Source organism: Cynara cardunculus (assembly GCF_001531365.2).
Source record: "Cynara cardunculus var. scolymus isolate 2C chromosome LG 2, CcrdV1, whole genome shotgun sequence".
NCBI classification, from domain to species: domain Eukaryota; kingdom Viridiplantae; phylum Streptophyta; class Magnoliopsida; order Asterales; family Asteraceae; genus Cynara; species Cynara cardunculus.
The window spans coordinates 1,085,544-1,101,594 of record NC_037529.1 but is presented as its reverse complement, the minus strand read 5'-3'; the positions used below and the strand labels follow the sequence as shown (position 1 = coordinate 1,101,594).

The window sequence follows — 16,051 nt, the reverse complement described above, 5'->3', positions numbered from 1 at the left end:
AGACATTATAGAAATGATTGGAGTTCATTTATTATAATTTGTATTTGTACAACCCTTGCAACCCAATTAATTGAGATATTTATAGAAATGATTGGAGTTCATTTATTATAATTTGAATATTTATGGAATATGAATAGAGTTCATTAATTATGATTAATATTTTATATTAGGAAACAATCAAAACTTCTATGAAATCATATATTCATCAAATGAAATGGACGGTTGAGATTGGGTTGTATTGGTTGTACAAATGTCAAGGGTTGTATAATAACCTCTCTCTCTCTCTCTCTCTCTATCTATATATATATATATATATATATATATATATATATATATACTCTTATAAGAAGATCTTTAATAAATATGAGTCAAAACTATATAATATCAACCTTCAAAAGTTAATTTTTATGTGAAAAGGCATGATTAGTGGTAGAGTATGTTTGAAGGGTCACCCTTTACCTTTGTGCACTTTAAGGGGTGGCCTTTCCACAAAGCCCTCTCACATGTGCACCATTGACTATTTTTATCTCATCAAAATTAATATAAGTTGTAACCATGGATCCCAATATTATTCAATATACATTATTTTATGTGTTTCCGTTGCAATTTAAAACATGTAGGAGTCGTTTACTAAATTACATTACTTTATCGGATGAATATGATAACAATCGACAATTTTTTCGACAAGAGCAATGACGATAACCAGGAGTCTTACCCGGTTAATGCTTACTAGATAAATTATTGCATACGATGTTGTTTTGATGGACTAAAATCTTACCCAGCAAGGTAAGTGATAACGTTGAATTTTACTTATAAACGTTTACTGGATAAATGTTTGGATAAACGACTCCTTAATGCATTTATCTACCTATCTTAATTGTTCAGTGGATCATATATAATAATAAGATTCAAATGTCTTAGGAGTTGTTTGATAGTTGTTAAATGATTTGGTGTAGAATGATTAAGAGACTCTCATGATATAGTGCAAAATGAAATATAATTGTTTACAATAAAATTAATGCGATGAATGGTTAAGAGAGATCCATAATACAAAATCATTCAGAGGGTATTAGAACCATTAAGAATCATATTTTATTTCGCCAAACAAGATTCATCTCTTAATGATTCAAATGTTTCATATCTAATGAAACTATTAAGAGGTAAACAAACAATCCCTTATATGTAATTTATCTTGAAAATGTTGTGTATATTTAATAAATAAAATTCCAAATTGAAAAGTTTTAAATTTTGCAATTAAAATTAATTCAATATCGAGCAAGTAATACTGAAATATAAACAACAAAAATACCGATACAAATCTTTCAACGTTTGAAAGTTATCGTTACTTTTTAATCGACCATTTTAATTTATTGAAAAGTTCAATAAAAAAAAGTTTTATAATTATGAATTTTGTATAAATATAATCAATTAAATTGTGAGATCTTTGAGATTCAAATCTAAGGAGGAACAAAAATCCCTCTGTGGTCACGGAGATTCAAATGTGGTGACTCATGACTATCGGTAAAGCAGATGGTTGTCGTGGAATTAGTCGGCTCATATAACGGGTTGGATATACAGGTTATTAAAAAAAAGGTCATTTTGTTGCCTTTAAATGACAAATAGGATAATTTTTATTTTTATATATTCATAACGATCTTAAGAGTTATATAAAGCGTTTACTGAGTTTGTTTTTTAAAAGGTGTTTAAAATATCTGTTTTGTATGACATTTCGTCAACAGAAGGATACGTCAAACAAAATAATGACTTATATGAAAGAAATAATTTCTTATTCTTAACTTACTTGAAACCCAAGTTTAGTAAATACTGACGTTTGTCGTTTTTCTGTTTGATGTGAAATATAATGAACATTTGATTTGATATTATTATCGTACCTTTCAAACGTAAACTGTGTAACGATTTTTATATTCAATGATAAGAACATATAACTGTCTGATCAATTACTCTGAACTATTTACTGCGTTTTTTTAATATGTTTATGGGCACAAATTTGAATTGGCTATTCACAGGTTACCAATTGAAGTTATGCCAAGACCATTATTTGGTTCAGTCTGAATAAAAACGGATAAAAATCAAAATCATAGGGAACGAACTTTCATTTCCCTCAGTTTAATTCAAGATGAAATTCTGAGCTTTTTTAGATGAATGATCTCATTATATTATATAAAACCAAACAATTTTTTTTTATTTTCATTCTCATTGGTTACTGCTTAACGTTCTAATCAACATCCAATATTTCATACAGGGCAAATTGCATGAAAAAGTAACGTAATTTAACTTGATTCATAGTTTGAGTAACGTACTTTCAAAACTTCAATTTTGATACCTAAGATGTAAAGTTTTAAACATTTAAGTACCCGGGTAACCGGTTAAAGACTAATTTTAGATAAAAAAAAATTAATGTCACCAACCACGTCAACAAATAATACGGAGTTGGATATCACATCACTTGCCGCATCATTATGATAACCGGTTAATGCTTCAACCAGTTACCTGAATACTTAAATGTTTAAAACTTTAGATTAGGTATCAAAATAGAAGTTCTAAAAGATACTATACGAAATAAAAATTAAATTAAAATACGTTATTTTTTCATACAATTTACCCTTTCATATATTCACCAATGTAATAAGTCACCATAAATTGTTTACAACGTTCATGGTTACAAGAAAAATAACTATAAAATATATTATTTTAAATAATTATTGATAAATTTTATTTAAAAAATATATTTAAATTAACATAATTTGAAAGGAAATCGACAAACAAAGCATGTTCCATGATTTGGTCTCCCAAATAGCCCAATTATTGCCACAACTTGGCAACAAATTTTCATTATATTTTCTTGTGAATTAATTAATTATCAAATTATTATTATTATATTATATTCCTTTATTTATTACCGACTCATTATGTTTCTTAATTTTCAATTAATTTTTATTCTAATTAATTAATAAAATTACAATTACCCAGTATTTCTCGAGGAGAGTCTAATTATATTTATATTTATTTTTATTTTTTATCAACAATTCATAAAACAAAAAATATTTTATTTAAAAATAAAAATGGGAGGAATTCCGGTGAGAAAAGCATGGTAGACATGTGGCGGCGTGGTGCATCGCAGCCCCTGGCCCGGTGCCGAGGCCCCCACTCGCCCCACCATTTTTTAATTTCTTGTTGAAAATAAAGAGATTTGGAAATGAAATTTTGAGTAAATTACATTTCTGGTCCCTGTGGTTTGTTTAGAGTTAAATATGGATTCTATTTCAAAATAAATGTATTCGATGTTTATGTGGTTTGTAGTTCATTTTGTTATGGGTTCATATCTCTAACACTGTGTATTTCATGTTCGTTAACTTAGGGACGACTTGGTCAATTGACCCATTTACCTGGACGACTTGGTCAATTGACGACTGTTATCACCGACGTGACACCTATTTGTACCGACGAAAATAACCCTGTCAGAATTAGCTTTTCGTCAACCCATTTCCTCCCCCTAGAACCTGCAACATGTCCCAACCCATTCCCTCCCTACACTTGCAAGCATACTCTCTCTCTCTCTCTCTCTCTCTCACATACACATCTTGTAAACACATAACACTGGCATAGGATGGTTGCGTTGTCGTCGGGGTGGGATGTTGCCATGAGGAATGAGAGGAGCGTACAAATATATATATATATATATATATATATATCACTATTAGTGTTTTAATATGGAAAAGACAAATTGTGCTAATTGATCAAATTGTCCCTTAATTAAAAGCTTGGAAGTTAATAAAGCTAGGGCAAGAGACCTAGAACGTAACGGAATGCAAACCACGAAAACACTGGGGGAGTTTGGTTCACATAATGTTTTATGCATGAATGAAATCTGTCAAATGAATTGGACTTTGAAGGAATTAGATGAAATTTGATCACAAATTTGATTGAAATGAATTAGAATGGAATTTGTTATATAATTTAGAATATGAATGTTTGGTTGGTAGAATGTAGCTTTGAAATTAGAAAGAATAAACGATAAATGATCAAAATATCCTTTTTTATAACAGTGGTGGGTCAGAACGGTGGTGGTCAACGGTGGTTCAGATCGGTGGTGGTCGACGGCAGTTCAGAATGGTGGTTCTAATCGGTGGTGGTCGACGGTGGATCAGATTGGAGATGATTGATGATGGTTTAGGCAAGTGGTGGTCGGTGGTGGTTTAAAACAGTGGTGGTCGACGATCGTTCAGAACGATGTTGGTTAACGATGGTTCAGATTGGTGATGGTCGGCGGTGGTTCAGAACGACGGTTTCCAATCAGTGGTGGTCGGTAGTGGATCATATTGGAGATAGTTGACAATGGTTTAGGCAGGTGATGGTCGGCGACGGTTCAGAACGGTAGTGGTCGACGATGGTTGTGATGAAAATCATATGGGTCTAAGTAAATCAAACATGTAAGATGTGCATAATTTTGTCTTTTTGAGAAAATGAGATGAAATGAAACTGAATTCCTTATCAAATGTGATTGAATGACCAAATCCATGAACAGTGAAACGTATGAAATTCAGTTTTCATTCCATAAATAAACCAAACGCATAAATGAAATTTGATCAGCTTTAATTAATCATTCAGATTCCATCAGAATCTTACGAATCGAACTCCCGTGAATATAAAAAGCCATGGGGACCATAAATGTAATTTACCCTAAACTTTATTATAAAGAAATGGTGCATCTATTTTTGCCACGTAACGCTTGTTCTAAACCGATTATTTCGTTATTATAGTGCCATATCATCAAAATACACGAATCAAAATTTGACAAGTCAGCAAGTTTCCCAACCTGTACGGAGATGTTAATTAATGCCCCGAAAGCTTTTTGTTATTTTTTTTTTCATTTTTATTTTTTCCCTCACTCGCTATATATGCAGACACAGGTGCACATATACATACAGATCGCTGTATGCATTTCGTTCGTTCTCTCTCTCTCTCTCTCTCTCTCTAAATCTCCATAATTTCTAGCCGGAGGGAAGTATCGATCACCGGCCGACCGTTTTAATCCATCGTTTTGTCCACCGGAAAAAGGCGTAGAAGTTTCATATTCTGTATCTGAGAAGAGAGAGGATGGCGCCGGCAACCGGCGTTTCTTCATCTCCGGATCGAGTCCCGATGATGATGCCTGTACAACCGGCGATGATGATGCCGCGGGGATTCGCGGAGGATGCAATTATCTCGTGGTTCCGTGGAGAGTTCGCGGCAGCGAACGCAATTATTGACGCTCTGTGTGGCCACCTCTCTCAATTAGAGGGTGGAAGATGTGAGTATGAGTCCGTGTTTGCTGCTATACACCAGCGCAGACTGAATTGGATCCCAATTCTTCAGATGCAGAAGTTTTTTTCCATCGCAGACGTCACTCTCGAGCTCCAGAAGGTGGTTGAGGAGAAGACGAGATTGGGAGGTATCGATGAAATAGAAGAAGTCAATATTTCTTCGCCGGTGAAGGAGAAAAACCTCGAAATTACACACGAGTGCATTGAAGGCAATGGAAATGGTGATGTTGAGATTGTTGACGACGATGCAACCAGAGATGATTCACCAATCAGTGAGATTACCGATACAGGTAACACGTTTTTTAATTTTTACGTCTATAATTTCGATCTCTCAATATACATCCACAAATATGTGTTCTTATGTGAATAGTATAAGTATTCAAGTGGTCGAAGGGCCACAGAATAATAGGTTATCTCCGTATGATCTCTAATAGTAGATCACTAGATCAATCTATTTCTAATTGCAGATTCTGCTGTTTCTTTAGATCTCTTTCCTCTGTATCTTATGGTAGACGTAAATTTCTTAAAATTCATCCCAATTAGTTCCTGCCTATATGAATTATCATACATGTTCATATATGGATACATACCCATCCAGAGATGGATTTTTGCAGAAAACACCTTGTAACTTCATTGCTTTTGTCAATTTAATATTCATTTACAACAAAAATAATTTTGAACCTGTACAATTTTCCCTGGAGTTTATTTGATTGGGCTGTGTATTTTCAAGTTTGGGGGGTTTCATGTCTATTAGATCGACCAATTTACAACCTAAAATTTCCTCCCTGCTCCCTTTACCATAACAGACGAGTGGTAAATATTTCACTGTTTGTTCGATCGAATTAACTGTGTTTGCCCTGACTTTTTAGGAGTGAGCTTTTCGAGGTCTTGTTTCAACCTAAGCAATACACAGTTTCGGGAGTAGGAAACCTTCTAGCATAAGCACTGGGCCGATTCCATGGGGATGTGTGTGGGTTCATTAACTAATTACTGCCTCCTCCGCACCTCTCTTAAAACAATCCCTTTTATTGTTGCATGGAGTATTTCGTTTTCAAACAACTGAAATTTGTAGACCAAATTTTGTAAAGTTATATATAATTATTATTGATCAAATATTACCATTATGTAAATGTATATGGTTAGAAGCAGATACATACTTGGATATTTTTATGATGGCACAATTTGACTACAAAAAACGAAAATCATCATCTGTCTATTAGTAGTTCCTTCCTTTTTCGTACGTGTGGTCTTGTGTTTGAGTTTTTGTTATCATAATCTTTTTAGAAACATAATAAATATGAAATTAACAACTAAAAGCTAAAAAAATGATTGAAACAAGATTCGAACCTGTACTTAGAATGGGAGAAAAGTCGTTCCAAACAACTTTGCCAAGACAAATTTATGTTATTATTGTAATTTCAAAATATATATGTTGACACCCAACATTGTCATACGACGATACATTTCACGACCTTAATATTTTTTCATCTTACAATGGAGGAACGTGTGTACCATATCTTATATACTGGATCTACCCCTCCGAAATGTCCTTTGCACACTATTTGTAAATTGAATATTCACAAAAACAATTGTTTTATTTTTTAAAAAAGCGTTCAGATTTATATCATTTTTGGACCTACTTCCGAGTGATTTTTGGATTTGGTTTGGAAAGTAGCGAGGGTTTGTGTTTTCTTGAATGTATAGATCCGATATAACGGACGTCACCACATGCGACTTGTTTTTTGGGGGTACTGTTTGAATTTGGTTATTGAATGCTAATCCCTAGGCGATACCGATTCCCTTGCATGCTCCTTGTGCTTGTATTTCACTATTTTGAATGGACCAAGACATAAGTAGCTCCCACCATCGATGGTCATAATTATTCCTTGTAAAAGAAAATATTATTCTTCCAAGGTTTATTTTAAGTTTTAACTGTGATTTTCTTTTATAAAGTTTGAAGCTAAACTAATTATTTGCCTGTATTATCTTTTATTTTATGTGTTAAATACCAATTTTTTCGATTATTTTGGTATGAAAAAAAAGACACAAAATAAAATCAACTTTTGATTTATTTGTTATTTCGAAAAATATGCTTTTTAAATTTCTATTTTAAGAAACCCATTTTTCAAATCTTTTTAATTTAAGAGAACGTTTGATCCAAATTTATGTTTCTTAAAATATAAACAAAAGCAAAATTACCTTTTTTCCCTAAATTTTGAAAGTTTTCAAGAGTTTTTGAAAGTTAGATTTTCAGAATAAAGAGTAAATATAAAGTTACTTATTATCATGTTTGTCTTTTTAATACATATGTTGTAAATATAATATAATTAAAAAATTAAATCAAAATAAACGAAACATGATTATGTACGTACATTTTACCTGCACCATTTGTGATAGATGATGAGAGTATTTCAATAAAGTCATATTGTTTATGTACCAATCATGGTTTGCCTACAAAAATTAGTGTTTATTTTTAACACTTTTTTTCATTTTGAAAATTATAATATGAAGCTCAATACATTTATAAAATATTATTTTATATATCTTAATTATTTAATTTTAAGGATTTTCATTGGTAAAAACAATAAAAAATCAAATAAACTATCAAAAATTAAAATGTCTTAAAAGAATTGCATCTAATTTCAATGGTTGTTATATTTTAACAATTCTATCATTAATTATGTTATTAAAATATTCAATACATTTGATAAGATATTATTCCACTCTTTTAAACACTCAATTTCAATATTTTCTATTAGTGAAAAAAAATTAAATATTATTTCTCTATTATGAAGTTTGAAGATTTCTCTAAATTTGGTGATTTCTACCTTTTTTTTTTTTTTTTTTCTATTTTAACATATGATATACCATAGTTGTTGAAGTAAAATATATCATAAATCCTCAAAATTCATATTTCAACATACTTATTGAAGATGTTCAAAGCAATACTTTTAGAAAAAATTGCTCTCTATCATGCTCAAGAAGGTTTGAAAGAATTTTTCGAAACTAACAATAGTAAAAATATCTATTTTAAAAAATCTATCTAGATGCTTTAATAGACAAAAATAAAATATATAATAAATAATTACTAAATACTGAGTAACATCCATGGAAAGGAGGATTGATTTTTCGTTATTTTCTTTTTTGGATCACCATCCTCGTTTCCATTCCTTTAACCAAACCCAGGCCAGAAGTATGCACAAATATGAAGAATAATTACTAGTACTAGGATTGAGGGTCTTCTAGTGCCATTAATTTCTCAGTGTAGTATCTTCTACGATAATATCTAATTTTCACATACACGAGTATCATTGGAAGGCAAACATTCCTGTTTATATACATCTCTTTTGCATTCGTCTTTGTGGATAACAAAATTAAACTTTGATGCTTGTTTAACTGTAGGATCTCAAGAAATTCATTCGTTGGCAGAAAACAATGAGATATGTTCAAACCAGGAAGAAGATTGGGAGGCTCGGCGTGCTCAAATCAAGATGACAAAAGGGTTCGTAGCCAAGGAGTCTGTAAAAGGGCATATGGCGAGTTCTTTTTCTTTTTGCAATTTGATTTTTTTGTTGTTAGAGGCACAAGGACCACTGTTTGAGAATTTGTTAGAAACCCCGTATAGCGCCGTTAGGAGATATGGGACTCCAGCACGTCCCCTCCAACGTATCCGTATAGGCTAGATGGACTAAGATTGTCCAATAGTGTTGGTCCCTATGGCTCTGATACCAACTGAAAATATGTGAAACAAAACAAAAGATCCCTTGGGAAGAAACGGGAGGTTCCAATATATATATATATATATATATATATATATATATATATGAGAAATGGTGCAAGTCTAGCTGAGGGACTCTAACATTATAAGTAAGTGAGAAGACTCTTAGCTGATAACGCTTACAGGTAAAAGACTATTACCAAAAATATATTTTGATGTTACCCGATAAGTTAAAGTGAAGAGTGGTTACTGGTTACTCTATGTGGGATAAGCTTTTGGTAGATGGTGCCTTAATCATAATTCATGATTTATAAGACCAATCAGAGTTTATCTGCAGTTTGTTCTAGAAATAATTGATATTGAATTTTGATTGGCAGGTGAATGTCGTAAGGGGTTTGAAGTTGTATGAAGAGATCCTCAATGATACCGAGCTATCTAAGCTGCATGCATATGTGAATGAACTACGAGTTGCTGGCCAAAATGGAGAACTCTCAGGTGGATCCCGTGATTCGTGATGCTTTTATAGTTAAACTAGTTCTTTCCTTTTTGGGACTGAAGTTTTGAGATAGTAAGGAATTGAACAGGTTTGCCAATTTAATTTCCTTCGCAATTACTACTATCCATCTTATACCTGCACTTTCCATGATAGCCTCTAAAAGTTTCTCTAAACAAGAAGATGATTTTTTTATAAATTTTCTTTGTGGCTGTCCAAAAAGATTTAGCAGTAGATTGTTTCCCAGTTATTTATTATTATTATTATGGTGTGAATATATGGAACCCCTATAGATTGAATATATGGAACCCCGTTAGATTGGATATCCAGTAGATATTATGGAACCCAGTAGATAGAATATATTTAACCCCTTCGGATTACTATCTAAAAGAGCGGAGACAAGGGGTTTCAACAGATTTAGAAGAGAAAATGTCCAAGTCTAAGCAGTTACCTTTTGGTATGGTAAAAGAAATTCTTATTGATACTTTGAGATAGTATCCACCAACCACAGTACATAGCATTTCAAATCGATACAAAAGATCCAACCAATACTCTACATTCAACCGAAACCACATCCAAAACTTCATCATGAACTGAGAAGTGAGAACCATAGATAAACTGATACAAATAATCTTGAAACAATGTGCCATTTGTTTCTTGAAAAACTATAGCACATTCCTGCCACAAAAGTACTGATTCTTGATTTTGTCTAACCGTGATCAGGTGAGACCTTTATCAAGTATAATCAGCAGTCCAAAGCAATCAAGAGAGAGCTCATTCAGTTTGGAGCTCCTATTTTTGGACAGATAAAAGATGAAGCTGCAAGTAAATCCCAAGATAGTAAGTGGTCCTTGATGAAGAAACTAATTAAGTTTCTTGAAATAGTAAATGCAATCGATCTTATATTTCGATCTCTCTTTATGACTGATGAATATGTCTGTAGGCCACATCGAGCCAATTCCAGCTCCTCTGGAAGATGTCATTGACCATTTGATTCAGTATCATCTGATTTCTGAAAGCAGACGACCAAACAGTTGCATCATAAGCTTTTTTGATGAGGTATATATATTCTATCGACCGATCCTTCTTTACAAAGGAACAGATATAAATACAAGACAACCAAAGGATCTCTAAGTGTTGGGAGTAATCAATCACCAAAAAAAGATGCATATATATATATATATATATATATAATTTTGAAGTAAAAGATGTATATATTTTATTTAAAGAAATGTGCATAAAATGGTAATATTCTTATATATGAAATTAACATATTGAAACGGATTGAGGCCTGTATTATCGTAGTGTCCTAAGACAAAATTTCCCCAAGGAATTGGTGTTTGCCCATGATTTGACCTCTTAACACGTATATGCATGAAAGTCCATCATAAAACACCCGCACACCAAGATCCAAGCTCTTAAATGATTCGTTTAATGCTCAAGGGTTAGTCCTTATTAATTAAGTGGGTTCATTTTCCATGAGGCTCCTATCTGGGACAAAGTTTCTCCTATTAAGCCAAGTTCCAACACTAACGTAATCGAAATTGGACCACAACTTGTAATTCCTAAGCCACTGTTTTTTGCAGGGGGAGTTTTCGCAGCCTTTCTTGAAACCACCTCATCTGGAACAACCAATCTCGACTTTACTTCTCTCTGAATCGAAGATGGCTTTTGGGCGTACTCTAGTATGCGATAATGATGGAAACTATAAAGGACCACTCATGCTTTCTTTAAAGGAAGGGTAAGCATACTTCTCTTCAAATCTTCATAGTTCAATCAATAATGATGCCTTCTCACTTAGGAGTATTTTACCTGGTAAGAGATTATGTTATTTACTTACACCTCTGACTGACCGAGGTGCTGACTGGGTCACCTACCGATATGTCACTGACTGAATCAGACAATGCTTACATTATCTGTAAACGCTTGGGGCTGTTTACCCAAGGTAAGCGCCCACTAAGAGTCAACATTGTCTCTTATCTTACTGAGTAAAGTTCTAATCCATTAAAACAGTATCAAATGCAACAATTTATCCGGTAAGCGCTAACCGGGTAAGAGTCGTCACCCTCACTTACCGGGTAAGACTCTTGGCCCATTGTCATTGCTCTTTCCGGGTAAGATTTTTGATCCTTGTCATATTTATTATTTAAGGTAAAATGACCCGGTAAACACTTATTAGGTAAGTGTTTAGTAAACGGCCCCTTACTCCCTCCGTCCCAATGATAAATGTCCACAATAGAAATGACACATAATTTTAGATAGAGTAATTATTACATTTTTTAGTTAATTAAATGACAAATTTACCCTTAGTTAATTTATCTATCTTATTAACTCTTGCAGATTTGTGCATTAATGATGGATAGATTTGGAAATATAGTTTATTTTTGAAAATGGAAACTTATTTTAGAACAAACATAAATAAAAGTGTTGATACTTATTTTGGAATGGAGGAAGTACAACAAAATACTTCCATCGTCCAAAAATGGATGTTTATAATGAAATTGACATAATTTTAGAAACGTGGTAATTATTACACTTTTAATTAACTAAATGACACTTTTATCCTTAATAACATGGTGAGGAAGGATTGATAGATTTTCTCTTATCTCATAATAAAAGGGTATAATGGAAAGTAGACACTAATTTTGGACAAACTAAAATAGAAATATGGATAGTCATTTTGGGACGGAGGGTTTACTTGCAAAACCACCATTTTCATTCGGCACTTACCCAAACCGAAACCTCTTACTTAGACCGTACTCTTTTACCCAATTTATGGTTGGAAACTCCCCTTAGTATTAGAATTTTAAACAGACAACATTTCCAACAGCTTCGAAAGACACTCCGGATGTCGCAATTATAATTTTGAGATTACCGTTTGTTCTTCAAGTATATTGCACCACCAGCTACAGAATATGACAAACGTTTTATAACTGTGCAGATCGCTCTTAGTGATGAGGGGAAACAGCGCAGATATGGCTCGTCACGTTATGTGTCAATCTCCAACCAAAAGGATCAGTGTGACGTTCTTTAAAGTCCGTTCAGACACCTATGAAAACAATTCATCAACAACCACTACTATGTCAGGAGCCATGACGGTATGGCAACCGACCATTCCAACACCAAACGGAACCCTTAAAGGCTCTGAGACAACCGGCATTATCCCCAAATGGGGCGTCCTTCGTGCACCACAACTGCTAATGTTAGCACCAGCTCGTCCAATGGTAATGAGCCCAAGAAGGTTGCCCCGTGGCGGCACAGGAGTTTTCTTACCGTGGAGCGTCGGTTCAAGAAAACCCGCAAAACATCTACCGCCTCGTGCCCAAAGAGGAAGGCTTCTCGTGGCGGATGCACACCGAGTGGAACCCACTTCGGATTTAGGCATCAGTGTTGCCTAAGAAGATGTAAATGTTGAGGAATACAACAAACATAGTTAATGGGTTCATCAGTTAGTAGACGAACCCACTAACTGATGTGAGTTGTATTCTTCAATAGTAAACCTATTCAATGTAGGTCTTGCTGTTGAAAAGATGATTAATTAGACTTTGGGTGTTTAGATGTTAATCATGGTAGAATTTTAGATGTAGTTAAGTTAATTAAAAGTGTTAATTAGCCTTTAAATAGTTTTCATTAGCAGTTTGTCGAAAACAATACAACTGGGTATAAGACCATCTTCAATAGAGACTCTAAAATGTAAGATTTTGGAGAATTTTGCTCCAACCTTCTCCAAATGAGAGAGATGGTGAAATTCTTCAAATCTGGGTATAAAAACATCTTTAACAATAAAAACTCTTGAGATTAAGTGCATATTAGAGAGAAATAATATTTTTATGAAATGTATTGAATATTTTAATGATATACTGTGATCTTCAAAATAAAGAAGCTATTGATATGAATATAAATTTTCTTTTTAGATACTGACTTTTGATTCTCGATTTTAAAAAGTCTGCAGAAGATGCTCTAATTGTACTAACAAACGAGATGATAAAAGGGTTCTACAATATAAAAACTTGACTACAAAAAGAGATCTAATAATAATATGATGTTTTCACTTTGTAGATACAATGATTTGTTTATGTTTCTGTTTCTGTTTCTATTTAGAATGATAAATTTGATTGAACGAGACATCTTTGCAATTAGCATCACCCTCACCCTCCGTCCTTGGTGTTGTTTCTCGCTATGGGCAACATATGCTCATTGGTTTCGTCTTCCAACTCTCGGCTATTTAGCTCGATGACCTTATCCAGAAGTTGGTTTTGTAAAGTAACCCTCTACCGTATTTCTAAGTTTTAAACGAGTGGCATATAAGAGAATATGTGGAACACCCAGATCACTCTCCAAAAGAGCCATTGAGAAAAAAAATGTAGGTTACAACATATTTACAAGAGGAATGGTCCAAGTCTAGCCGATGTGAGACTCCAACACGCCCCCTCTAACGGAACCTAGATGGGCACAAATTGTCCCTAGGTACCGAGAGGGAGCTAGTCATAGTGTTGGGTCCCTAGAGTGGTAGATCTTGGCTCTAATACCGTGAAATAATATGTGAAACCCCCATATTTCTCTCCAAAATAGCCTTTGAGAAATGGGAGGTTCCCACATATTTACGGGAGAAATGTTCCAAGTTTAGCCGATACGAGACTCTAACAACAAACTGTTTTGAATCAGAGCAGGTCAGATGAAGGTCATTGAGCTAAACAGGCCCTTCTAACTCTTGGCCTGGCTTTGGAACCAAAATTTTGGTTCCATTTCTTGATCTTTCCGACGATGGATGCCTCTTTAATTGGTTATTCATCGAGGATCGGTTTCTTGGAGAGATAAAGATCGTAAGGTGCCCACAAGTGATCAACGGGACAAGGCTTCCTCGAGTCTAACCGCAACCATGGTTTACCTTTTCCGCTCCAATGAAGCAAGCTAATTGGACCCGGGTGCAAACCCCTACATTTTCCTTCAATGTTGTCACCACCTAACCCATGTTGGTTCCATCTATGGTCAATTCCTTTAATGTGGCCAGCGAAAACCAACAAAAATGGTGGCAATGAACCCAAATGATATATCCTCTTTTGCTTTTGAATTGTCATCCATTCTTCAACTTTGTATGAATACCCTCCCTCCCTCCATTTTTGAATATCCACAACCATCACCCCGGTGTTAAAATAACACGGATTCCGACCCTTAAACGTGTTACTGAGTTCTGGGTCCGCCCAGAAATCATCCGTGAAATACCGCTTGAAGTTCGCCTGACAATACTCCGGTGCCGCGAGTACCTTCCCTTCCAAATCAACCTTCCACAGCTTCTCGATGTCATCAACCACCACAATATCAGAATCCAAGTAGATCACGCGGTTCACATTCATTGGTAAAATGTCTGCGAGATAGATTCTTGCATAGTTCAACGGTTGGTCGAGCGCTTGACGGATGGATTTTGATATTTTCCCGCTAACCCTATTCGTGTCGAATCGGTATACCTTGAACCGGAGGTAAGGGAATGTGTTTTTGATGTTGTTGTAGATTTCTTTGTCGTAATGAGACCATAGGAAATGAAAGAAGATGTTTTCGGGACAAAACGAGTGTTGTAGGATTGATAAAACGGCTGCAACCGTCCCACGAAGGTAATTTGCGTCGAGGGTCATGGCTACATGGATGAGATCCTTCTTGCATTCCTCGCCGTTGCGAAACGCGGGAGCTTCACGGAAAACAGGAAGGCTTTTGGACGGTTTTCGGGTGACGCTTAGGCGGACGTTGGTGGTGGTGGCGGCAGCGGATGCGGAAGGAATGGCAGCTAGATGGACGAAATTAATGATGAGGAAGAGAGACAGGAGGCCAATGGGGAGTGAGAGAGAATAAGATCTCCGATAGGCCATCCTGTCTTTGGCATTACTGGATGGTCAAAGACAGGATGGTCAAAATCGCGTAGAAAATTATTAGGAGAAAATAATTGAAGCAGACATAAGGAGCAAATTTAGGTGATTTGATCAAATTGATTTGTGAGGCAGGCAAGATTATTAGGATGAAAAGATTTGTGGATAAAAGGGATTTTGACTTTTAAGTCAACCTACAATGTCAACTATCTAAATTAGGAAAGTCTAACAAGTATTTGGGAAAATATTACATATTAAGATACTGACATGTAATTTATTCAAAACAGTCTGTATGCAACTCTGATAAACTTCACGTGCGTGGATCAAACCCTTGCTCCTCGAAGGCATCATCAGTAGAAGTTGGACCCGTCCCAAAAATTCGAAGGGTCTGTTTAGAACAAATATTTCCATCTGGGGTTGTATTTTTCCGTACGTTTCCAGTATTGCTGTTGTTCCATAAACGACTCAGCCTGTTGTTCAAAAAGTTTTGCATCTGTTTAGTTGTGATTTGGATGTTACACTTTCAGTCTTATTTATCTTTTATTTGAATTTAATATCAGATATTTACGTCAGTTGTAGTGTGGGAACTAAAACAGTTCAATTGTGATGTTTTACTTAAGTCAAAATCAAAACTGAAAAGAAAATGCTATATCTTTAA

General features: G+C 34.4%; 2 protein-coding genes across 2 annotated transcripts; one reads left to right on the top strand and one right to left on the bottom strand.

Moving 5' to 3' along the window:
• Positions 1-5,002: 5,002 nt before the first annotated feature.
• LOC112507791 lies at positions 5,003-13,297 on the top strand. The gene is made up of 7 exons (XM_025112503.1): positions 5,003-5,614; positions 8,727-8,860; positions 9,420-9,537; positions 10,259-10,375; positions 10,479-10,594; positions 11,122-11,276; positions 12,477-13,297. Exons 1-7 carry the CDS (start codon positions 5,119-5,121, stop codon positions 12,931-12,933), a joined length of 1,593 nt encoding a protein of 530 aa, XP_024968271.1. The 5' UTR covers positions 5,003-5,118; the 3' UTR covers positions 12,934-13,297.
• A 1,022-nt stretch (positions 13,298-14,319) lies between these two features.
• On the bottom strand, positions 14,320-15,396 carry LOC112507779 (probable galacturonosyltransferase-like 4). Its single transcript, XM_025112490.1, has one exon. The coding sequence runs from the start codon at positions 15,394-15,396 to the stop codon at positions 14,320-14,322; it is 1,077 nt and encodes a 358-aa protein (XP_024968258.1).
• Between the last annotated feature and the right edge of the window lie 655 nt (positions 15,397-16,051).